Source organism: Macrosteles quadrilineatus, unplaced genomic scaffold, assembly GCF_028750875.1.
Source record: "Macrosteles quadrilineatus isolate MER2022 unplaced genomic scaffold, UCM_ALF_1.0 Scaffold_7__1_contigs__length_78375512, whole genome shotgun sequence".
NCBI classification, from domain to species: Eukaryota; Metazoa; Arthropoda; class Insecta; order Hemiptera; family Cicadellidae; genus Macrosteles; species Macrosteles quadrilineatus.
In genome coordinates this window covers 76358659-76382441 of record NW_026542600.1, presented here as the reverse complement: position 1 = coordinate 76382441, position 23783 = coordinate 76358659, and the positions used below count along the sequence as shown (strand labels likewise).

The 23783-nt window shown below is 33.8% G+C and overlaps 1 protein-coding gene across 1 annotated transcript in view; it reads left to right on the top strand.

Moving 5' to 3' along the window:
- Positions 1-7140: 7140 nt before the first annotated feature.
- The window catches only part of LOC128998284 (hydroxysteroid dehydrogenase-like protein 1), a 49126-nt gene continuing 32483 nt past the window's right edge, over positions 7141-23783 (top strand). Inside the window, exon 1 of the mRNA XM_054424354.1 lies at positions 7141-7337. Coding sequence (XP_054280329.1) covers positions 7175-7337 — 163 coding nt within the window. The 5' untranslated portion in view covers positions 7141-7174. The remainder of the gene's footprint in view (positions 7338-23783) is intronic.

The window sequence follows — 23783 nt, the reverse complement described above, 5'->3', positions numbered from 1 at the left end:
ATATTGTTTTCTAATATACCAGCCTATAAAACTTAACCTAAGTATAATTATGGAAAAGGGAACTTGATATTTACTGTTCAAGGGTAATGGGGAACCAATCAAGAAACTTGTAGCAATTCCAATAAAAGTGGCTTAACAAAAAGTCTAGGACAGGTCTACTATGAGTTTGACAGGATTGGTCGATAGTTGGCAATCCGGTATGAGGCAATCGACGTTTTTGCGGCTTTTACATTACTTATCATATAAATATCTAATGACTTCCATTTAAGTGTTACTAGACAAGTTGTTCTTGCCAGACGCTGATATGTGGTAAAATGCCACATTTATGATTTTATTGGTAAGTTTTACATAATCAGTGCTGAGATCACTCTGACGAGAAACTGACGAGCTAAATAATGAAGCCACTTCATTTATAGAACGATGCATTTATTTGACTTACTCTTTTGCGTGTGAAAATCTGTACTTTACTTATTCAAGTAAGCAATACGGTAAAGGAAATGGAAGGCTTCCATCAACCCTGTAATAGACTGATAATGATACACAAAACATGCGGTTCTGAACATAGAATAGTCTGACCCTGTATATATTAGGGTACAGTACTCAGAAAAAATATTGGAATTAACAAAGGAAAATTTATTAGCTGTCCAATTAGCTCTTATTCCTCTGATAAGACCGCCATTTTGAGAGGGGTGCCTCAGGGCTCTGTTTTAGGACCTACCCTTTTCCTACTTTTCATTAACACCCTTCCATCTTGCATATCAACCGCCAAACCAACACTATTTGCTGATGACACCTCACTCTCCATTTCCAGCCGCAACATTGAAAGCTTGGAGCTCACTACTTTTCGGGAAGCCAGTAACTTAATCGAGTGGTTTGATTCCAACTTTCTCTCCGTCAACGCCGAAAAAACCCAACTTTTGCACTTTTCTATTTCAAAGAGACTCTCTAATGGATTCAGCCTACTTCTGGACGACACAACAGTTCATCCAACTAACAGTGTTAGGTTTCTGGGTCTGACACTAGATAAACATCTTGATTTCTCAGATCACATTAAGCAGGTTTCAAGAAAAGTCAGTTCTGGAATTTTTGTTCTACGTAGTTTAAAGAACACGTCTACCTTCGAAGTTCTAATATCCGTATATTACGGACTGATATATCCTCATTTAGCTTATGCTATACCTATATGGGGCTATGAAAGTTTAAAAACTAAATTTCTATTTAAATTCCAAAAATGGGCTGTACGAACAATTTTATCTCTCCCCAAACGTAAATCATGTAGAAAGTTCTTCTCAGAATCAAAAATCCTAACTCTTCCATCTATATACATTCTTGAAACCCTCATCTTAGTCAAGCAAAATCTTCCTCTATTCACTGTTCCAGAAAACTTCCGCATCTGCCCATATTCACTTCGAAATTTTCATAATTTGCCAATTCCTAAACATGCTACAGCTTTCTTCAAAAAACATACTCTTTACAATGGCATCAAACTGTATAATAGCCTTCCCCTTTATCTTAAATTGGAATCAGACCACTCAAAATTTAAAAGATGCATAAAAAGACAGTTAGTTAATATCTCCTGTTACAGCATCCAAGAGTTCTTGGACCATAGAAACTGGACTGCTGTAAACCCTGGCGTATAGATAGCGACAGCTGAGCTTTGTAAATAATTTTTGTCTAGCCATAGTTTGTAAATACCTTACTGTAAATAGTTTTATAAGGAAAAATTTATAATTTAAAAATGTACGTTTGTACCATGACTTAGCTAATGCAATATGTATTGTTAATTTTAGCTAAATAAAATGATTTGATTTGATTTTGCACAGAACGCATTTTGGTTACATTGATTCGTCTATTTGCCATGTAACAAATATGTCAATACTTACCATAAGTTTAAGGTCAATTTATGATTACAGGTTACAGATAATCTTTTTTTTATCCCATGGTTGAACGTTGTATTTGTAGTGCCACCGTTCGAATCAGCTTTTATGAAAATAACATCAAAAATAGTATTCTTGGTCTAAGGGGACCCACGGAATTTGATATTTCTGTACAGGGTGTGCAATTAGTCTCGTAACCAAACATTGCGTCAGTTTCATCTCGTGTTTGGAGGAGCAAACTAAACATTAGCCTAATGTGGGCTGTTGCTATGACGCAATTTTTGCAAAAACGGTTAGTCGAAGTAAACTAAACGCACCTTACAAGGCTAAAATAACCTCGATACTTGCAACTCATTGCCTTACTGGAAAGAAAACATACTTCTAAGGTACAGTAGTATATTGAAGAGTCTTGGAGTATATACCTTTGGATTACCAAAGCTATAATTTTTTGTATAATTTAGAAACTTGTGATGATAAATAATGTTTTCATCATTATGGTTGGTTATTTTAAACATGGATAAATAAGTTTATATCCTTAATTTACTCAATGTTTAAATTTAATGCACTTTTTATGTGATGAGTTATTTGTAATCAGTTTTTTTTTTTTTAAGTAAACTTACGGTCAATTGGACCTAAACAAATATGTGTCTGAACACTTAAATCCCTCTTATTTATAATTAGAATTTTATTTGTGCACATAGTATATGTAATATTTTATTACAAGTCGATAATTTATCAAAACGAGCATTAACTTTTGCTCGTATTGTTTTGAATGTTTAGACAAAGATTGATCCTTTTCGTTAGTTTTCTATTAATTACTCATTACTGGGTTTAGAAATGGCAGATATTTTGTAGCGAATAACCCCCTTTGAATGAGAGAACAATGGTATTTTGATTAAGTTGCTATGAATAAACTAGCAGTATTATATTTAAATAATATAGTCAGGTCAGATACAATATTGCAATAACGGAGTGCTTTGAACGGATAATTATTACTGGAAAATTGCTTAGTAATTTTGTTTAATCAATTACAGACCGACTAGTTATGATTTAGGAATATAAAATGAAAGTTTTACTGAAAGAGACACAATTATGTAATATTCCCCTCCTCTTCTGAATCCTCTTCTGTGTTCAGTTATAGTAATTAGGTTCGACGTTGCAGAGAGTTTATGTAGCGTAAAGTAAATCACAGCTGATCAAATATTTACGTAATTTGTGAGAACTGGGACATAACCAAGACACTTCCTGGGTCAATACACTGACTGAAATTTCAGCATATTACTCTCTACATTCATAATTACTGTACTACAATACACATACTGAAGTGTGCGTGCTTATACATTCAACGTATCGAACATTGTCAAATTTTACTGTAAGCCAGTAAACTCTTCATGGTCTTCACTAACTGAACTAAGCCATTGACTAACAATTAGTCAAATGGGAATGTTGATGATTTCATCAATGTACCACGTAGTACATTAGTTATAACTGATTTTAAATATATTATGATTCTAGAAGTTTAAAACCTACACAAGGTTATGGTTGAATAAGGGAAGTTTACATGTACCCTTGGGGTTCCGATTCCGGTCGCGGACATAGCGGACCAGCTGGTTGCCTGGTTTCGTGACGTCACGTTTAGCATGGTTACAGTTTAAAGCTAACAAATTACATAATAGATTATTCTAAAAGAATCAACCATTTTCCTTATTGATGTCCACAATACTTGAGGTATACCATTTTTTTCAAATAGCAATGAGTCTAAAAGATCAGTAAAATGTACACCGTTTAACGGGCGCTCTGTTTTTGAGCCTGAAACCCCAGTAAGCGTTAATTTTGAGCACGACACTGAAGCGGCAATAATGGCTCTCTTATCCCTTAAAGATTTTAAGCACGGTCTTCGTAGAACTCTTACGGGTAAGTAAAAGGGGGGGAAGAAACACATCCATGTCAATCCACAAGAACAAATTTATTTCATCGCTTGTGGGCTACATATTTAACAAAATATTAATTTCTGTGTCCATAACCTGCTGCAATTTTAATTCAATAAATCTCTGGCTGCCGCCTGGGTAGTCATTTCCAACTTGCCCGCAAGGACCTATGTAGACAGTCCTGAAAATAAACTGCAATGGGAAAAACCCGTTCATGTACCATTTCTTTGAGTAGTTTAAGTATTTTAAATTTCGGCCTTTTGAAAACTGCTCAACTATATGAATTAGAATTAAATAGGGTTGTCATAGCCAACGAGGTAAAAAGCTACTGGCATGCCAAATCTCAAATGTCCAAGGTTCACACCGTACAAAATTTACCAAGGAATTTGTGATAAACACTCCACAAAGTAAGACTGATACTTGGAAATGATACTCGGCAAAGCCGAACATAGAAAAGCCAAATTTCACGTACGAGGCGAAGCCGATGATGAGAAATAATATAGCAAGTGCCGGAAAATCACTTTCTCTACGAGTCATGAACGATTCTTTTAATCACGACGCAATTATACAGGAATACATAATAATTGACCTCAATAATATTAAAACTATTTTAACTCTCAAAAACCCTTTTTAAAATATAAAAATAAAAGGAAAGTCTCCATAGCAAACCCACATTATAACTTAAAAATTAATCGTTCCAGGTTATGTTTATTGTACCCGTTTTCATCGCTAGTGACTATGATTTCTTCGTTTATAAGTAGTTTGATGTTTAGACACATCCACATCTTCTTTTAATTTCTCTCTTTATCATTGAAAGTCTACTTCACAACGTAAATGTTTTTATGATTATAGATTTCTCAGATAGATATATGAATGAATGAATGAATGAACATAGTTTATTAAAAAAAAAACATAGGCTACAAGCTGTGATTATAAACTAAATAAAGTATAATAGACAGAGACTTTTGTCACTAAAATATATTACACGAGTTTTAATAAAGCCAAAAATTATAACAATAAAATAAAGGAACTAGCAGACATAGGCAGTGCTACCTGTGCGTCTGCTAAGTTGCTGTCAAATAGAAAAAAGTAAAATTATTGAATTTTGGAATGGCAATTAAAAAAAGACAATATGTCGTTGTTATGATTAGTTAAATAAGTGAATGTATTTCCATGAACACAGTGCTGGTAGGATAGCGCTTATAGATTTTCGTGGTGACCAGGAGAGAGAGAGAGAGAGAGAGAGGGTGTGTGTATAAATAAATAAATATAAATAAATAATTCATCACTTACATTATTTGATTAAACATTTTGAATTTGTACCAGTCCGTTAAACTTTATGTATTCTCTTCATATATTTCCCGTAATTTTTCTGGTGGAAGGTTTTATAGTTATCTCTGAAGCTTTTTTCATCAAACCATCAGGAATGATGGACATATTTTGAGCAATTTCAAACACATACTATGCTAAAAATACAGCAAGATAAATGCCTGCTTCTGTATACATTTAGATTGTGCAACAATGAAAACAGCTGATTTAAACCATTGTAATAAACCGTAACAAACACTAGAGTGCTTTGTGGGTAGATGGAGAACTAATCGAGAGCGAGGGAAAATCAGCTGATCGTTTTCCCTCCCTCTAAATTAGAACTAGGGAAACAACTACTTTTTGATATCAGCTCTTATCGAAAATAGCTACTTTCGGTACGGAGTATTGAAAAATTATTGAACTCTCATACCTAGTGGCTACAAGTTCAAAATCAACACAGGATTAGCGAACTCATTACCGCTTCAGTGCCGTGCTTAAAATCACTGCACCAAACATTTCATAAGAGAGATTTGGTGTAATTCTCACACCGGCTAATATGTCCTCCTAACACACGTAGGTGCCGATGTGGTTCAAAACCACAGAATAGTTATAATAGGCTAAACCTTACTATCCTCTTAGATACTATCTTATGCTATCAGATAAATTAAAATCTATCAGAAAAGAGACTCGACATATCATTACCCCGATTCGGACCATAACCACCTTCACTTATATTGATTATCTTTTAGAGACAATTCACCATACATTAAACATTTACTCTGATGTAATAGTCGCTCATACATTGTATCCGACATATCGCCGCTTTATATGATGTAGCAATCCATCACATCGATACAAGAGACGAAACGCGATGTATCAACGGGGACACCGAAACTGCCACGACCTTTTACGATCATGCTCCATACTGAAACTGCCACGGCAATTAGTGAGGATTATAGGGGTGTTTTAGAGGGCTAGAAACACTGAAACTGCCACAGCGGATTCCCCAGATAGACGGGGAGAAACGGGAGACTTAAAATTCACATTACTGTATTAACCTTTTAATTTCTTTCACAATAATACGTTCATTGGAAAAATTAGTGATTGATTTGCCCTTTTGTATTTATATTTTAGGAGTTATTTTTATGTTAATTTAAGTTTTTTGGTGTTGCGACCGTAGTATTTACTTTATAAGTATTTATTCCGTCTCTTGAGAATATATTTACTTTAATGAAAGTGTTTTTTTTTGCAAAATATTAATAGTAGCCTATAGGATGAAATCAATAAATTCGCCAAATATTATCAACATAGCCTATTTATCACAATTGTGTTTTATTTATACTTCAGGACACGTATCCTGCTGTGCTATTATTTGTATTAGATTATGTTTCTTGTTGTGCAATTTTGACAATGCCTACCTACACCTTGGTATATTTATAAACTTAAAACTTAAATGATAAAATATGTGTTTTTCGAGTTCTTTAACGCCAGCAATTCACTATAACGGGGTAAGAGCATTCTTATAATACTTTACATTCCATTGCAATCTTAATCCCTTAGAACATATTATTTAATTATTTTTTACTTCATCGGTAGTTAAATGACTTTTTCTATTGGTACTTGATTTAAATAAGTACAAAGTTAGTATGGCCTCTTTTAAGTAGCGACATGAAAAGCATTTAACTAAGTTATGAGCAAAGTAAAGTGTTGTGTTTCAAAATCGTCACTGTGATGAGTGAGGGATATTCTCATTCCCGTTTCTCCCTGCACGTTGCCAAACCAACCTTCCTTACCTGAGGAATCCGCCGTGGCAGTTTCAGTGTTTCTAGCCCTCTCAAAAACACCCTTATAATCCTCACTAATTGCCGTGGCAGTTTCGGTATGGATTATGATCATAAAACGTCGTGGCAGTTTCGGTACAGCCGTATCAACACCGTGTTGTGTCTGACGCGTGGCGGAGTGAAAGTAGTGCGTCGTTGCGTTGCACGCAGTGTTGTAGTGGTGCGGTAGTGATAGCTGCTATCTTTGGTGGGGTGGACCGCGGACCGCAGTACTCGGAACATGTCCGCAGCGGTCGGGTTGTTCGCGATAGCGGGGTGCGCCGTCGTAGCTACCTTACTTACGGATTTCCTATGGGCGATTTTGCTCGGTGTGCGTGCCCATCTTCTTCCAAAACTTCATTATTTCTCGATTGATCTCAAGGAAAAATACGGATCATGGGCAGGTCAGTAAAATGTTTCAAACTAATTTTAAAATAGTTTTTTTTTGTAAATAATGTATTTTGAAATTTTTATTTTTTTAGTATCTCAGATTTTTAATTAAAATTAAAATCCGTAAAAATGTGTTAATTGAAAAATGTTCATTTAATCATTTTTATACCATTTAAAAAACAAAGTATAACTAATGAAATGGATATTATTACTCTTTGTGCAATTGTAAAACTCGTTTTTAACAAAGAAGTTTCTAGATATAGAATAAACTTATGAAAAACTAAGTACCTGAATAACAACAGCAACTAGCTCTCTTTTATCTGATAGTTTTTGATACGAGTACTTTAAGAGGGCTCTATATACAATAAACAAATAATTGTATAGATTACGAACCACTAATAAATTTAACATTTATTTGTTAACATTACCTTTTGATACCCAAGATAGATGTCACATCGTACATACATAATAGAATTGTTCTGAAAAATAAGCGTCATTTAGCTTACTTTATTATACTGAAACTCACGGCAACAGCCTGTGTTTTTTCCACAGACATGCTTTTGCTACGAGTTAGATGACAAATATATTTTTACGAATATGACTTGTCAGTTACTGTAATTGAACCAAAATAATTGTTGCAAACATGACTAAATCACTGATGATCTTAGTATTGATATTAGGTTATTTAAAGGTGTGAGGTGTATATTATATCTCGGGACACTCTCACAAAAAAAAAACAGGGATTTAACGTTTATGTTGGGTCAATATGCTGTAACTTTGACCCAAATAAGAAAACAAGAAGGTAACTATTTTGAAATAAAATAGCTACAAATTTCCCTGTAAATTTGCTTAAAGAAGTTATTTACCATGATTTCGTCTATTGATTCATAATACCTCCTCTTAAGAGTATTTTTAAATCTTGATTAGGTGCCTTTAGATATAGATTTAGGGTTTTTTTAGTTTTACAAGTTTATGTTCCTCTAATCAAACATGTTTTTGATCTTTTCAATGAAGAAGAAGAAGAACAACAATGTTTACAATATTAAATAACAACAAGTTAATAGTATAGACATCAATGGTTTTCAATACAAATTTCATTGTAAAACATCAGTGTATCACTATTTGAACGTGTGTTGTATGTGATAGTATGCACTAATAAAGTAAATGTAATCAAGAATTAAATTTTATAATGATTAAAGTGTAATTTCATTCTTTTGCACAATTGTTAATGTTATATTTGTACACTGTTTCTGAAAATATTTCATTACTTTCTTGGTCATTACGCCTTTAAGGGCATTTACTTTTGTATATATCTTTCTAGCATTTTAAATCTCTTGTGAGGGTGCATTTGCATGTATTTTAATGACACTTAGCGTTTACTCATTCAAACAAATGATGCAATATGAAATTGGGAAACAATGACAAAAATATAAAATTTTGGCGTTATATGGATATTTTTGTACGCACATTTATTTGAAAAAATCTAAATAATTATTATTCAAGCCTTTCATATAACTCCTCACTGCCTTTAAAATACATAAACGAGAAAAGCCTGAGTATCAAGATGCTACGCAAAACTAACTGGCAGAAAAATAGTAACCTCCGTACAACCAACGTGAAAAAAATGTTTCTTACCCTAAATGCCTAAATGTCATCAGACATAATATAAAGCAGAATCACCATAAACTTTATTGAAAACGTTTTCATTTTAAATTTTCAACTTTCAATTTAAATCTGTCTCATCAGAATAGGCTACCATTAATTCATCATCAGTACTTTTTAGATCTCTGAATAAAATTGAACATACAATTTTTTTATTTTACTCCTATGATTGTGCCTTTGAATACTAACACTAAAACTAGAACTAGAACTTCCAAGTACAGTTTTTTGTTTGAGTAGTTTTTATGTACTTTGACGGCTGTCAAAACAGTTACTTGTTTAATTACCATAATTTTACTAGTTGACCGTAATTGTTATTATATTTGTTTACTTACTAGTTCTCTGGTTCAATAAAATTCAATAATCTGTAAAGAGTCAGTTAAAGTTCTGTAATTGATAGAGCTAACGACCAAATTACTGTTCCAAGTTATAATTTCAGTTCACATTAAACTGTTGATGAAAATCAACATTTATACAATTTAAATCCATGTGTATAGCCCCTGAGCTGTTGGACATAATGTAAGACTAAATTACTTACGTAATTCCCGTCACAGCTCAATAAAATATGTCTATTCAGGACATGTTTCGGTGTTAAAACACCATCGCCAGCTTCAGGTACATAGTGTAGAGTTGATCAGTTGTTAACATCGTCAGAAGATAAATTGTTTTATGTATTTATTCGTGTCCGTACTGTGTTTATCTTCTGACGATGTTAACAACTGATCAACTCTACACTATGTACCTGAAGCTGGCGATGGTGTTTTAACACCGAAACATGTCCTGAATAGACATATTTTATTGAGCTGTGACGGGAATTACGTAAGTAATTTAGTCTTACATCAACATTTATAGTTTCAATTTAGTGTAGTTAGTATCGTACCGGGTACCAAACGCTTGACAAAAGAATATCCATAGTAATTAGTATTAATATTAATCATCTTAGTGTTGCATGTTGACGAAAATGAAGCCATTCTCTTGGTACCTTGGTTAATCGAAAGAAACTGTCCATTGGTACAACTGAACTGGGTACAATTTCTCTTCAAAAATGCTTTTTGCAAAATGGGATTTATTCGAATTGGTGCACATATTTATACCCACCCATAGAGTGATAAATTTCCTTGGTATTTCATGACAGACATGTCTATCTGAGTAAACCTACAGGCTTCTTACTACTAAATGCAAATATATAATGTACATTACTAAATTTTGTTTGTATCCATAAATTTCTTTGAAACACTACTAAAAAAAATCAAATAGTCTTACATCATTAGGAATTTTAATATTATTCGCCTATTTAACTATAAACCAATCATACAACAAGTACAAGGGAAAATAACTTGGTTAAATATTACATGCATATTACTTTTCTGTGGTACAAGTGTTTTCTGACTAAAAGAGGAGAGTAGGGTCCACACAATCTTGGAGAATTAATCAGCAACGAACTCATTCGTTTCGATATTTATCTACGCTGTATTTTCAATTTGACTAAAGCTGTTTGTTGTAGTTTTATTTGTTGTTCCGGAAGACTTAAATATAAGATGAAAGTTTGTAGGCATACTGTGAGAAAGCTCTGGATTTGTCCTTCAACAGTAGGGGAAAGGCAGTTCACCGACATTCGATTGCAGCTGAAAACAACGCTATACTACAGAAATCGCTTACGCAATGTTTCTGGTCAGCAGTTTCCTAGTTTGTGGTGACAAGTTTAGATGGCTGTTCACCCTACAAAATTAAAATCTCTAGTTTCCAATTGTTGATACTGTATAGGTAAACATAGCCATGGTGATATCAATGAAAACGTTGCATATAAAAACATACAATGACACCAACGAGGATCCCTATTCCATTTTATTCACAGCTTTCAGGGACTGAATAACGTAAAGTCTGTTCTTCTATATCGAACCTGAACGTATGTATCCAGTGTTAACTCAAAAACTGCTGTCTGAGCTAAGTTAAGAGCCGCTGTAGCAACAAAACATGTCATTGAAGATCCGGAAGAGGAAATGGAGGTGGCTGGGCCGCACTGTTCATAATCCAGATGCATTCGAAAAGAAGGCTATGGGGTGGATTTTTCCCGAGGGACAGGAAGGGATACCTGCGAAATTGAAGGACCACAAAATACCCAGACGCACATAGAGAAGAAAGGTAGATATAGAAACCTTGAATACTTGGCTAAAGACAGAAGAACGGTCAGCTCTTCTAAAATGTCCTATTCCCCAGCGGCCGGAAAAGGTCAAGTAGCCTAAGTAAAGTTGATGGCTGCTGAATATTCGTTCCTTACAATTAGCCAATTAGTGTTCTAAGGAAAAATTGTAATGTACAGATCTGTTGCTGTTGTTATACAGTGTTCACATTAATACTATTCGGGATCTAGTAGTTTGGCGGTTCTATGTTGTCCAGTAAGGTACCGTAGGAAAGGGAAAGTGGTGATGTAGATAATTCCTTTCCAGTCCCACCAGTCGATGACGCAATTGATGTGCAACGGGTACAAGTGACTCGTGAACGAACCTCGAGAATCTGGTGAAATACCTCTCAATTGCCTCAACTATACGAATACAGAAACCTGTTTATCTAACCTAACCTAAGCCATCCCAACTAAACATTTGAGAACTAATAATCGTTTATTGGAATCTAAGGCAGATATTATCCATTAATGTTGCCATTGCATTCTACATTGTAACGGTTTTTATTTTGGTTATAACTGATACGATCACTACGACAGTTAGTATAACAGTATTTATTTTATTAGATCTTTGTTAGCTAAAGTCTAGCATAATGTTTTTCATAAACTTATACTCGTTTTGCCAAGTGATTGTATGGTTTTCTCCAAGGACCTTAAAATACTTTGGAACTTCGCTACACAAAGGTGGATAAACTTGTTAGGGACCTAATGTTCACTTCTCCTGAACACTTTTGTATATTTTGTTCCTAACATGGGGCTAAATGGCCTGGTTTTGTGTGTGTCTGTCTGTATGTGATTTTCACAAATGTATCCAGAACTGTCTAACCCCTTTAACGATTGACTTTAAACTTAAACACTAGTAGAGGACAGGTATGTCGAATATGCTCACAAAGAATCACATTTATACAACTTTACCATATTTATAAACTAAAAATGGCAGCATTAAAAATCTATTAATATTTAAGAGTTTTTATTATCATCTGAAATATTCGTATAAATATTAGTGATATACGAAAATATATTAAGAGTAAGCGTTTTTACTATCTGAAACTACCAAGCTAGAATTGACCAAATCAACAGTCTTCCCTATAATTTACTATGCACTTCCATCGTTTGGTGAATGTCTTACTCTTGACTGTAGAGTTCTTCTTACGAGGTTGCAAAACCGAGCCCTAAGGTTTGTCTTCAATATGAGGAAGTTTGATCATACAGGGCGATTAGTGCTCAGTGTGACAAAAATGTTTTGGTGTAGGCTAAGTACAAACTAAATGAAGTGTTGAAAACATGGTTATTTTTGAAAAACTTAAGATAATTCTTTGGGAAGCCATATTTTTAGACTTAAACCTCTTATATGCATCATCACACTTCATTTACTTTGTACTTACACAAAAAAAATTTGTGACACTGAGTACCGATCTCCCTGTATATCAGCCTATCGCAAAAAGGCTAAGGTGCTCTCTTTGGAAAAAACGTTGTTTTCTACAAACTGTTTTGATTTTTCACAAGACACTGTCTTCTGATTTGCCTCCCTATTTGACAACTAAACTTATGCCTCGAGCATCAGTTAAAACGCCTGTACTAGGCGGACGGCTTGCTTGAAATGCCGAGAGTGTGGCGTGAAAAGGGGTTCTCATACTTTGGACCCCAGGCATACAATACCCTCCCAAGAAATATGAAAACTCTGTCATGTCATACAGTTAAGTCTTGAAGCATATAAATTTGATTGCTTGATCCCAATGGGGGATTCAAGTTGAAAATTTTAACAAATTCGGTTGTTATTTAAGTTTTGAATCCTACAAATAAATATCATCAACAAAGGAAACCCAAAAGAATGTTGAAGTAAATCAGTTTCTGCTAATTACCGAAACCTAGTATTTCGGTGGTAAGTTACATGTAGATGTAGGAACCACAACAACGGTGCCTCAGCTCATGTCTTGTGGTGGGGTAGCCTTCTGTTGCCATGACTCAGTTTTATGTTGCTTCTAAACTACAGCAGAATGCTGGGAGCTGAGAATTGCGGAAAATTATACACACTGATATAAGACCGCAATGATGAGTTTCAACCGCAATTTTTCAACATTTCCTCCATAAACGTTGTGGGTTTAGATAAAAATAGTTCAACTACAGTTTTGTGGTTTCTTAATTTACTGTTTTCATCATAAACGCTGAAGAGTATAATTGTTAGTTAGAAACTAAATAATGTATAGAATACGAAATAACAAAATAATTACGAAAATAAATATTTTAGATAGGTCAAATATTGTGTAAAACAAAATTGATGAGTTAATAATGTCCAAACATAATAAAACTCCAACGTTTTTTACCATAATTATAAACTAAATAATTTACATGAGTGCAGTACATTATTAGACTCATAAATCTGTCTTGAACAATCTTCCACTTTTCCAGAATCTTATATCGAGTTTGAACATTATTCAATTTGGAAATTGTTCAATGCTTACCCCGTTATGCTTAGAGCTTTGGGTTTTTAGCTGGCGCAATCGTCTTTTCATTAGATCGAAAACAAATCGAATAGACCTTTTTTCAATAAATTCTGAAAGTCTCTTTATTGTGTTGGGAGCAAAATGAAGTGGGAATAAAAATTTCGTTACAAGTATAATTGAAAATCAAGTAAAAGGTTCAATTTTCAACGAAACTATAATCCACAAACGATATCATCTGCTTTTATTCTAGGATAGAGGATAAAAGAAACAACGTATTGCTTGATTTGAGCCTCCAAAATGGGCATTTTCAGATAAGACCTGCACCCAGAATGTAAGACACAGTACGCAATCTTTGGCACTAAACTTTTAGAACTTTTATAAATTACAACTGGTGAAATCTAGAGCTCAATCTTAACCTGAAATAATTACAATATTTACTAATGTAGTTCAATATGTGTTGTTATATGGGACTTGTAGTAGTTTTTTGTTCCAGGATACCTTCGACATTTAATACAATCGTATTTCTAGATTTTTTCCTTGCTCACTTATTAATTTAGTACTTATCATTTTTATTTACTTCAAAATAAATAAAATTCCTCGAATATTTATATCCACACAACTGCATCAAGACTTGCATTAAACATTATATAGTCGAGGTCAGGACTTCCACCTTATAACCTTCCTTAATAGATGTAATGTGATGACATCTAACGGGAGGATCAGCGAAGTTCTTGGCCTAAATATTAGATTAGGTAAAAGTGAAATGGTTTTGCGGGTGAAGGCCCATTGTCTAATGTCTATGCGTTTATGCCATTAATTAGAACCACGTCACGCTCTCTTGTCAGCGTAACAACTGCGGAAATAAAGAAATACACAGTTACACTGCAAAACATGTCATATTCATGTAAGGAATACACAATAACATGGCAAAACATGTGTCATTTATGTAAGGAATACACAGCAACTCGGCAAAACATATCGCATTCATGTAAGGAATACACAGTAACTTGGCAAAACATGTAGTACTTAGGTAAGGAACACACAGAAACACGGCAAAACATATCGCATTCATGTAAGGAATACACAGTAACATGGCAAAACCTGTCTCATTTAGGTAAGGAATACACAGTTACACAACAAAACATTTCTCATTTATGTAAGGAATACACAGCAACACGGCAAACGTATCGCATTTATGTAAGGAATACACAGTAACGTAGCAAAACATGTAGTATTTAGTTAGGGAATACACAGGAACGCCTCAAAACATGTATTATTTAGGTAAGGAACACACAGTAACACGACAAAATATGTAGTATTTAGGTAAGGAACACACAGTAACACGACAAAATATGTAGTATTTAGGTAAGGAGCACACAGTAACACGGCAAAACATGTAGAATTTTGGTAAGGAACACACAGTAACACGGCAAAACATGTAGTATTTTGGTAAGGAACACACAGTAACACGACAAAATATGTAGTATTTAGGTAAGGAACACACAGTAACACGGCAAAACATTTAGTATTTAGGTAAGGAACACACATTAACACGGCAAAACATGTAGTATTTAGGTAAGGAACACACAGTTAACTCGGCAAAACATGTAGTATTTAGGTAAGGAACACACAGTTAACTCGGCAAAACATGTAGTATTTAGGTAAGGAACACACAGTTAACTCGGCAAAACATGTAGTATTTAAGTAAGGAATACAGAGTAACGCCTCAAAAGTTGCCGCATGTATGTAAGGAATAAATAGAGGCATTCGTGATGTGAGCTACGCATATCAAGCTTTGTTACATTTTAGCTTTGACTATTGAAAGAAATACATTTTCTATACCAGCTTCAGAATAAAAATGAACATATTTGAACTTGGCCACCGACAGAGTAAAATACCCTTTAGTTATATTACTTACATCTGTAGAATAAGTAAACGTTTTAACCAATCCAAGCTAAACACATGCCAATTTATTTGTTAGTTGGTTGGACAGCTTATTGTAATCTATAGCGTAGTATATGTCACATCAACATCATACTAAGTAAAAAACTAAGTTAGGAAATAGAAGGTTGATAATAGTTTTCTCTGTGATTGGACCATTATATGTTCTATTTACATAAAAAAGAACTACAGCTAGACTATGTAGATTACATTCTTGTCGCCAGTATCCAAGAGTAAATTATTTCATGATGTAATGGCCTCTAGATCGTCTGAATAAACTAATATAGGTTTAAATTACCTGTTTTCTGTCAAAACTAACACATTTTGACTACAGCTGTTTCGTGCTTTTTAAAAAATAGCACATCTTCAGGTCGAGAATGCCATTTATTTGTTTATATTTTTTGACGAACTCCACATGAGGGATTGGCAAGACATTCTCGACCTGAAGATGTGCTACTTTTTAAAAGCACGAAACGGCTGTAGTCATCATACTACCAAGTTGATCGTTTTGACAGAAAACAGGTAATTTAAACTTAAATTAGTAAATTATTGCAGGTGTGTTCTCTAAACAATTATTAATGTGTTTTATTCAAAAGAGAGAACCCCGTTACAAATAGCATTGTCGTAGAATACAGTTCTAACAGTTTCAAATCCTTATGATAATCAACATTGAATGGGTAAAGAGAAGAAAGGTAGTTTAAATTGCCATACAATTATTACAGGTGACCACTCTACGTTTCTTAACGATAAGCTCCGTTGAATTTACAGCCTTCATAATGGGTAATTCATTTTTAATACCTCACCATAGCTTAACTGTTATTTTTCACACTTTGCCGAGCGGCTAATTTATCGTGTATGTACAAATTCGAAGGTTATGTTTGGTGTTTTATTAGGACGTAACGTGACGGGGTTTCCTAATATTTCATTACAAATATTGCATCAGGACACAATTTTCTAAATATTGTATTAGAGGAACAAATAGTTAATGTCGATTTTGGCTTCTTGTAGTCATATTATGTTCGCTGTATAGGATATTTCTCACGTTTATCTTATCGATCGAAATAGTTACTGTAGTTTATTTCAGTAATCATAAATCATAACATAGTTGCATTCGTATTGTAAGGGGGAGCACAAAGTTAACATTTAACTTGATGGAAACCGCCCAATCAGGAAGCCAACATTGAAAATGCATTCCAGGCCGATTTGTGCAGTTGCCACACTGTCCTGTATATTTACTTTAAATAGTTTAAATTTTGATAGTTATCTATCTGTCTATATAAAAAAAACTGGCATCGGCTGGATTCACGGGTAGACTATATCATTATTAAAAATGGATTACGTACATTCTTTGCAGATGGCGGTAAGATGCTTGCGATATAACTCATGCCCGATTCTATGATTCAGACAAAGAGCAAAGGGGGTTTCAGTGAACCAGCACTTTGACTTAGGTTAAAATTTGTTCATAGCCTGGATTCGAAAACTCAAAGTGAAATCATTGAACATTTTACATCTAGAAGAGGGTTTTTTCTCTTCACATGTAGTAAAGGGCGATATTCATGCGGACATGTTACTACTATTGATGTATTGGCTGTAAAATATATGTAAATTAACAACACGTATAATCCGACAAGCTGTCTATTCTATTATTGTCATGTAATGTATATTAGTAGATTACCTCAGTTAAAATTAAGTTTTCAAGCAACTCCTGAAACACCAGAAGAATATTCAGGATCGGTAGACTCAGCACGTGTCACGTGTAAAATAGTCTCGCAAGGACTAATTTGTATTTTGAAACCTGTTTAGGCTTCCAATGACCTTGAACCTTCCGAGGTCATCTCTAGATCATTTTAATTTCCACTAAACACACGCTTTCTTCTTTACCGCGCAGGAATCGATCATTATCTGGAGAAGAATGCTGCGAAGCTCTAGAACTAGTGCGCCTTGAACCACTCCTTGTTGGGAAAATGTCCTCACAATCCTAGCAATCTGATTGCGTGTAGTTTACGTAGTTTAAAGTTGAGCAGCTGGTCAAACAATATAGCAAAGGACACAAGCTTGAAATGTTGGATACACGTATAACGTAGTCTTATGACGTAGATTATAGACGTTCCCATCAGTCATAACGATGGTATTCGATTAAGGATTCGTCAAAATACCGCAGCAGTAAAGAAAGACCAGTAAAGGTACGTTTTGCTTGGAGCGACACGTGCGACACTGATCTTAGGGGTTTTGCAGTCCTGTTTTGCTTGGAGCTACTGTCGCTAGAGCCGCGAGCTGCAGTCGCTGGGTACTGCTCCAAGACCAGCCATGACCGACAGTCGCTTAGCGACAGTTACATTTCTGATTGTTTTTATAGTGTAGAACATTTTGACAAGTTCGACGACCTTTTCGACGGCCTATATGGCGTCGTCGGCTACCCGGACAACTCCTGGGATTAAGTTAAATTTTAGTGGTGAGGAAAACGACAGTTTATTAGAAGTAGTGGCAAAATATCCTGCGCTTTATGATTTAAACCATATCTCCTACAAAGAATAAAGGACAACGTCTGGTTGGCAATAGCTGGTTAAGTCAGAAGATCAGGTTAGTTTAATATTATGTTATTATATTACAAGCTATTTTAATATATGTATTTTTTCATCTACAATACAATCAACCAAATATAGTTTTCACTCTGTGAGGAGGTTGTTTATAACACTGATTTCCAATTCAAGTTATTCTTGTGTACTGCAATTTATGGAGAAATTGAGTAATTTTATTACATTTTGGCTTGTGACAGGGCAGTTTTGGAATGTTACTCATAACAAATAACTAGGCCTATAAAGAATACTTTATTGTTAAGTTTTACCTGTTTTACTAAGTGAATTTATCGAATTTATTTAGTGACTTTATACTTAGTGCACAGTTTTGAGGTTTAGGTGCACTGACAGTACCACGTCTTGGTGACGCCAGGAAGAAGAAGTTGTTGCTCCAAGCAAAACGTACCTTAAGAAAGCTCAGCCTGCTATTTTGAAATAATTAATCAAAGCTAGAGCAATGGGATTGCTTTTTACTACCATATAAACATAAGATACCTAAGGTGTTAAAAGGTATGAAAAGTTTTTTATTTTAAAATTTTATATACATCTACTATACTTTTAGTCTCGTGTATGTACTCTATCATTTTACAAATTTCATTATGTCCAAACAGATGCACGGTCAGATGGTAGGTGTATCTTACAATCGGATCCGGGTGTCTGGCAGGTAGAATACAACCATGCAAATACATATTCGATGGCATTTAAATAAAAATCGGTTGATAAATAAACTAGTTATGGAAATTTTAATGTAAACAATCCTATCCCCTTTTAGTAATATACAATACCGGACAAAACATTTATCATAAATAGTGCTTTTTGTTGGTCAACAATTTATTTAGTTGGTCAACAGAATTGAATAAAAAGTACAAATACGGAACAACTTTAACCGTTTTAGGCATAAAACTCGAGCTATAGCATGTCGTTCTTTATGTACGTATTTTATGCTAAAATCTACATTGAAAAGACACTCACAAACAGCTCGCACATCTCCAAAGTATGTGTATAAGAGTATGTATGTGTCTAAGTCGGTTTATCTCTAAGTATGTTGTGTCTAAGTAAGCTAACCTTAGAAGACCCCGAGATATCCTCACTAAATAGTAAAACCTCAAACAATTGCGCAAAAAATTATGTTTATGTTATGTTTAAACTATATAATCAATGTGTACGATACTTGTTCTTCATTTGATTACTTTGAATTTCGTCCAACAAGTCTTATTTTCCATCGAAATGTGTTTTTATACGAAATGTTATACAAGAATACCATGGAACTTAGTCTTGTACCGACGTACTTATTTTGTTGTAGGGTAGGACTCAGAAAGCCTCTTTCATTTATTTGTCGTTCTTGTAAATACTGAGAACGAGGGCTTGTCCTATATACTCACCGGCTTCTACTATCTAAATAATGTTATAAGAAGCTTTTACACCAAAGTCTCACGTAATTTTAGCGTCAATATGAGAGTAGACCTAGGTGTACGATATGTTACACGATTTCATTTTGCTATTCTCATTGTAACTTGTATATTAAACGTTCAATGAACAAAATAAGCCAGACAGAAATTGAATGGAACTCCAATGTCACTGAGTTCCATTGTAAGCAAATGAGCACCATGGTGTACAGTGCAGACCGCTCTGTTATTCTCTTATTCAATTGCTGCTGTAGACTAAACGTTTTGTGACACCCTGTATTCACAATATTGTATTCATCCCGTGTTTAGCTCTGTTAATTTTCTAGTTTAGGCGACGTCGCTCTCAAAACAATGCTAGTTATGTAGTCTGATAAAGTATGTTATGTAGTATTGATAAAGGGCTATTGTTTATATTTTGTAAATCGATAAGTTGAGCAGATATTTAAACATATAAATAATATATTATAATACTTACAATCACAATACATGCATTATATTAAATTTCAAAAGTAAATATATTGTATGCAGAGTGTCCCGGAACTCTCTATCAATATTTTAGGACATTGTTCCTGAGTAAGAAACATAATTATCTAAATATCATTTTTAAATTGTCCTGAAGTCCTTAGTTACTCATACAGCCGCCATTTTGTTTTTTCACTTGTTAATATTTTTCTAAAAAGGGGTTAGAGATACGAAATTGAAACTTTGCACAAACATTTATCACAACTATACAAAGCTATAACAAATTATGACAAATTTTCAAATTCTTAAAACAAAATTGCGGTTATTAAATATTTTGTTTCTTAAATAACTCAAAAACCGTTGATTTTACAAAAAATTTAAATGGTCACCATTTTGCTTTATGGATTTGAAAATTTTTCATAGTTTTTTTATAGCATTTTTTGTCATAAATGTGTGTGCAAAGTTTCAATTTCGTATCTTTAAAAACTTTTTTAAAAATAATAATAAATTAAAAAAAAAAACAAAATAGCGGCTGTTTGAGTAACTAAGGACTTCCGGACAATTTAAATATGAGATTTATGTTTCTTACTCAGGAACAATGCCCTAAAATATTGGTAGAGAGTTCCGGGACACTCTGTATAAGACATATTGAAAAACTGGCTCTAGAAACATATTTTAATTTTCAGTTATTGAAATTTGTCGTCTCTTATTATCGTTTAAATATATAAGCTTTTTGTTCCCAGGTTAATACTTAACAAAACTTTTCTGTGCCTGAATGAGATACTTGCCTGTGTTGTACTGTAAGTGTAGACCCTCTTACTTACTTGCGACGATGAACACTATTACTACTCGGTGACGATTATTATGTTATGAGCCAAGGAGCCAACAATTAAAAGTAAGGTTTTAAAGCTCCTTGCCTTTAGCTTTAGGGTAAGGAGTTCATCACTGACAGGAAACCAACTTGGAGCTTAAAACCAAATGTAATTTCACCATGGTATTGCCAACCAAACACACCAACCAAGTTCCAAGGTACGTTTACAATATGCAAATTATAATTGACTGCAGTGCCTTACCCGAAATAGTAGATGGGAAATGAGACGAAAGTATAAGGTTTGTATTTGTGGCTCCACAAAATTCGGGCAACGGATTATTATGGATTGTAGCTGTTTTATGATTTATGCTGGTTAGATTTAACTCGTTGGGGATGGTCGAAGTAAATAGAATATCAATGGAATGAATGGTAGGCCTATATTGCATAATTTTTATGAATCTGTTTTAGATACATGTAAGGGAAATTAGTTTCAGCATATTTTAAAAATCAAGACCACACGAAAACTCAAAATACTATTATTTGTGATATCCAATAGTGTTTTGTATTTCCAACTAACATACAATATTAGACATTTCAGCTTTGCATGGAAACATGTGATTAATATAGACACAAGCAGTTGTAGGTTATCTGTTATTATGGGTCACAGGAACCATCGATTATGATTGGAATTGATTTTATAATTAGAGAGGTTTTAAATGAGGAGAATCTTTACCATAAAAATTAGGGACGCGTTGCAGAAAGTCAACAGTCCCGGAAGGTCAAATAATTTATACCTGTGCCGCTAGGTCAAAAACTACAATGTTTGCAGTGTCTGTAGATCAAACATCCCAGTAAGTCAAATAGTAGGAATGGGCACACGGGAGGGACTAAGGCTAAAGGTGTAGTGACGTCATATCTCTAGTGGCTAATGTCTACTCTTGAGGCAACACGATTACCGTAACGAAACGATGTGTTTTCAGCGGCGATCGTGGCATAGTTGGTAGCGTTTCGATTTGATGTTTAGGAGGTCCCGTGTTCGAATCCCGCTGGTAGCACTAACTTTTTGTCAACAAATTTTTCATATCAGCAAGTTTGGTTGGTTAGGTTAGATTATGACAGTTTAGTTTTATAATACTAAATTTTAAAACTAATTTTATAATTAATAACAAATTATAAGTAATCATTAATTAGATTTTTATCTTATACAGTTTTTAAATTATCAGCAAGTCTGGTTGGTTAGGTTATGTTATGACAGTTTTATTTTAAAAATTAAAAATTTATTTTATGATCTTAAAACAATATTTTATAATTAAAAAGTTAATTTTATAACTAAAAATTAAAAAAAATTAAATTTTTTCAACTTAGCGGTTCTAGCGGCGAACGCTGACACTACAAGATATATTAGCCTTAGTCCCTCCCGTGTGCCCCACCGTCAAATAGTACAGTCCGAGCTAAAAACGTGGTCTATGTTAAAGCAATTGACTTATTGGGAATTTGACCTAATGCAACAGCAGTTTTAATATAACGAAATAAGATAAAATATAAGTTCAGTTTCGCTGAGTCAACAGTGCCGGAAGGTCAAAAGTATAATCTGTTAAAAACAACGATAGTCCTCTCGACGCATGACTTCAATAATTTCGCGTTTTGGTGTACTTAAAGTTGTGCTAAAATTTTGAAAATTGGCACAGAGCTTCTTGGTTAGTCCTACTCGATGACTATTTTGTTGGAACTTTAAACTATTTACCGATCTAATTAATTAAAATTGATATGTAAGGTGAAATAGTTTTAAATCGTGATTTCTAACATGAAAAAGTTAGCATGCGAGATTTTTTGTTGTTTTTGGGTTAGAGAGGTTTTGTCTGTGGCAAAGTTGTAGCCAAAAGTGTGATGCGTAAAATATATTTTTTTTGAATTTTTTACAATCAGTGGTTCAATAGATAACTTGGGTTGAAGAGGACGGCAAATTTAGCATTTCGCAACGCATGGAAAGAGCTACATCGTACGATGCGACTGCTGAGTGGACTTTTAATTTACAGTTCTAAGAACAAGAAAAAGATGAATATACAGATCACCAGTACATTCATATTATTTATAAAACATCTTTCTGAATTACCAGCTTACATCTTTCACTTATAAGAATACATCATAAACAGGGTGATAAAAATAAGCGGGGAGATACTTTACCTAGTAATTCCTTGGGTCAAAATAAACAGAAAATCAAGGATAACATTTTTTCCGAAATCGTTTCGTTAACCAGATATCCACCATTTTGTATTTTTTACATACAAATATTTATCTTTGCACTTTTCCAACCGATGTTTATGAAACTTGGTATGTATGTTAAGGTAGGAGAGACCCATGTTATAAAAAAAGATTCATCTCGATTCACCCTAAAATTTCAAAATTTAACACTTAACTACAATATAATATACTTTACTACACCACAATATTTACGTATCACCATAAATCTTCAACAAAATAAAACGTTAACATTTTTAAAATCCAAAGTAAATCAATATAATCTTTCTTTTTTGAAAAATATATTTTAAAAAAGGCGATGGTAAAATAACGACATGCGAGTTTCGATCTGGGTGTTTCAGGTTTGAATCTAGGAGGATTTAACATTAATTAGGTAACATTAATGTTTAATCCTCCTAGGTTTGAACTGATTGAGAGGAATACATGAAACCGAAGGGGGGAGGTAGCAACAAGTGCACTAGTATTTACTAGTGTCCAATTACAATTTGTTGGATTTAACCAAAACCTTTTCTATTTCACTTATTTTCAGCTGTTAAATTTCAAACGATACGTTTTAGCGACATCATTAACGTTATTATCATCATCATCGTTTGAGTTTGGGTTTTTGGCAATGTATTTTTATTAATAAAACCTTTAATTTGATACCAAACTTGACCTCTGCTGCTATTAATTGACTGTATGCACTATTAATTAACAGCTGTGTCTAAGGATTATGTCGGCCTT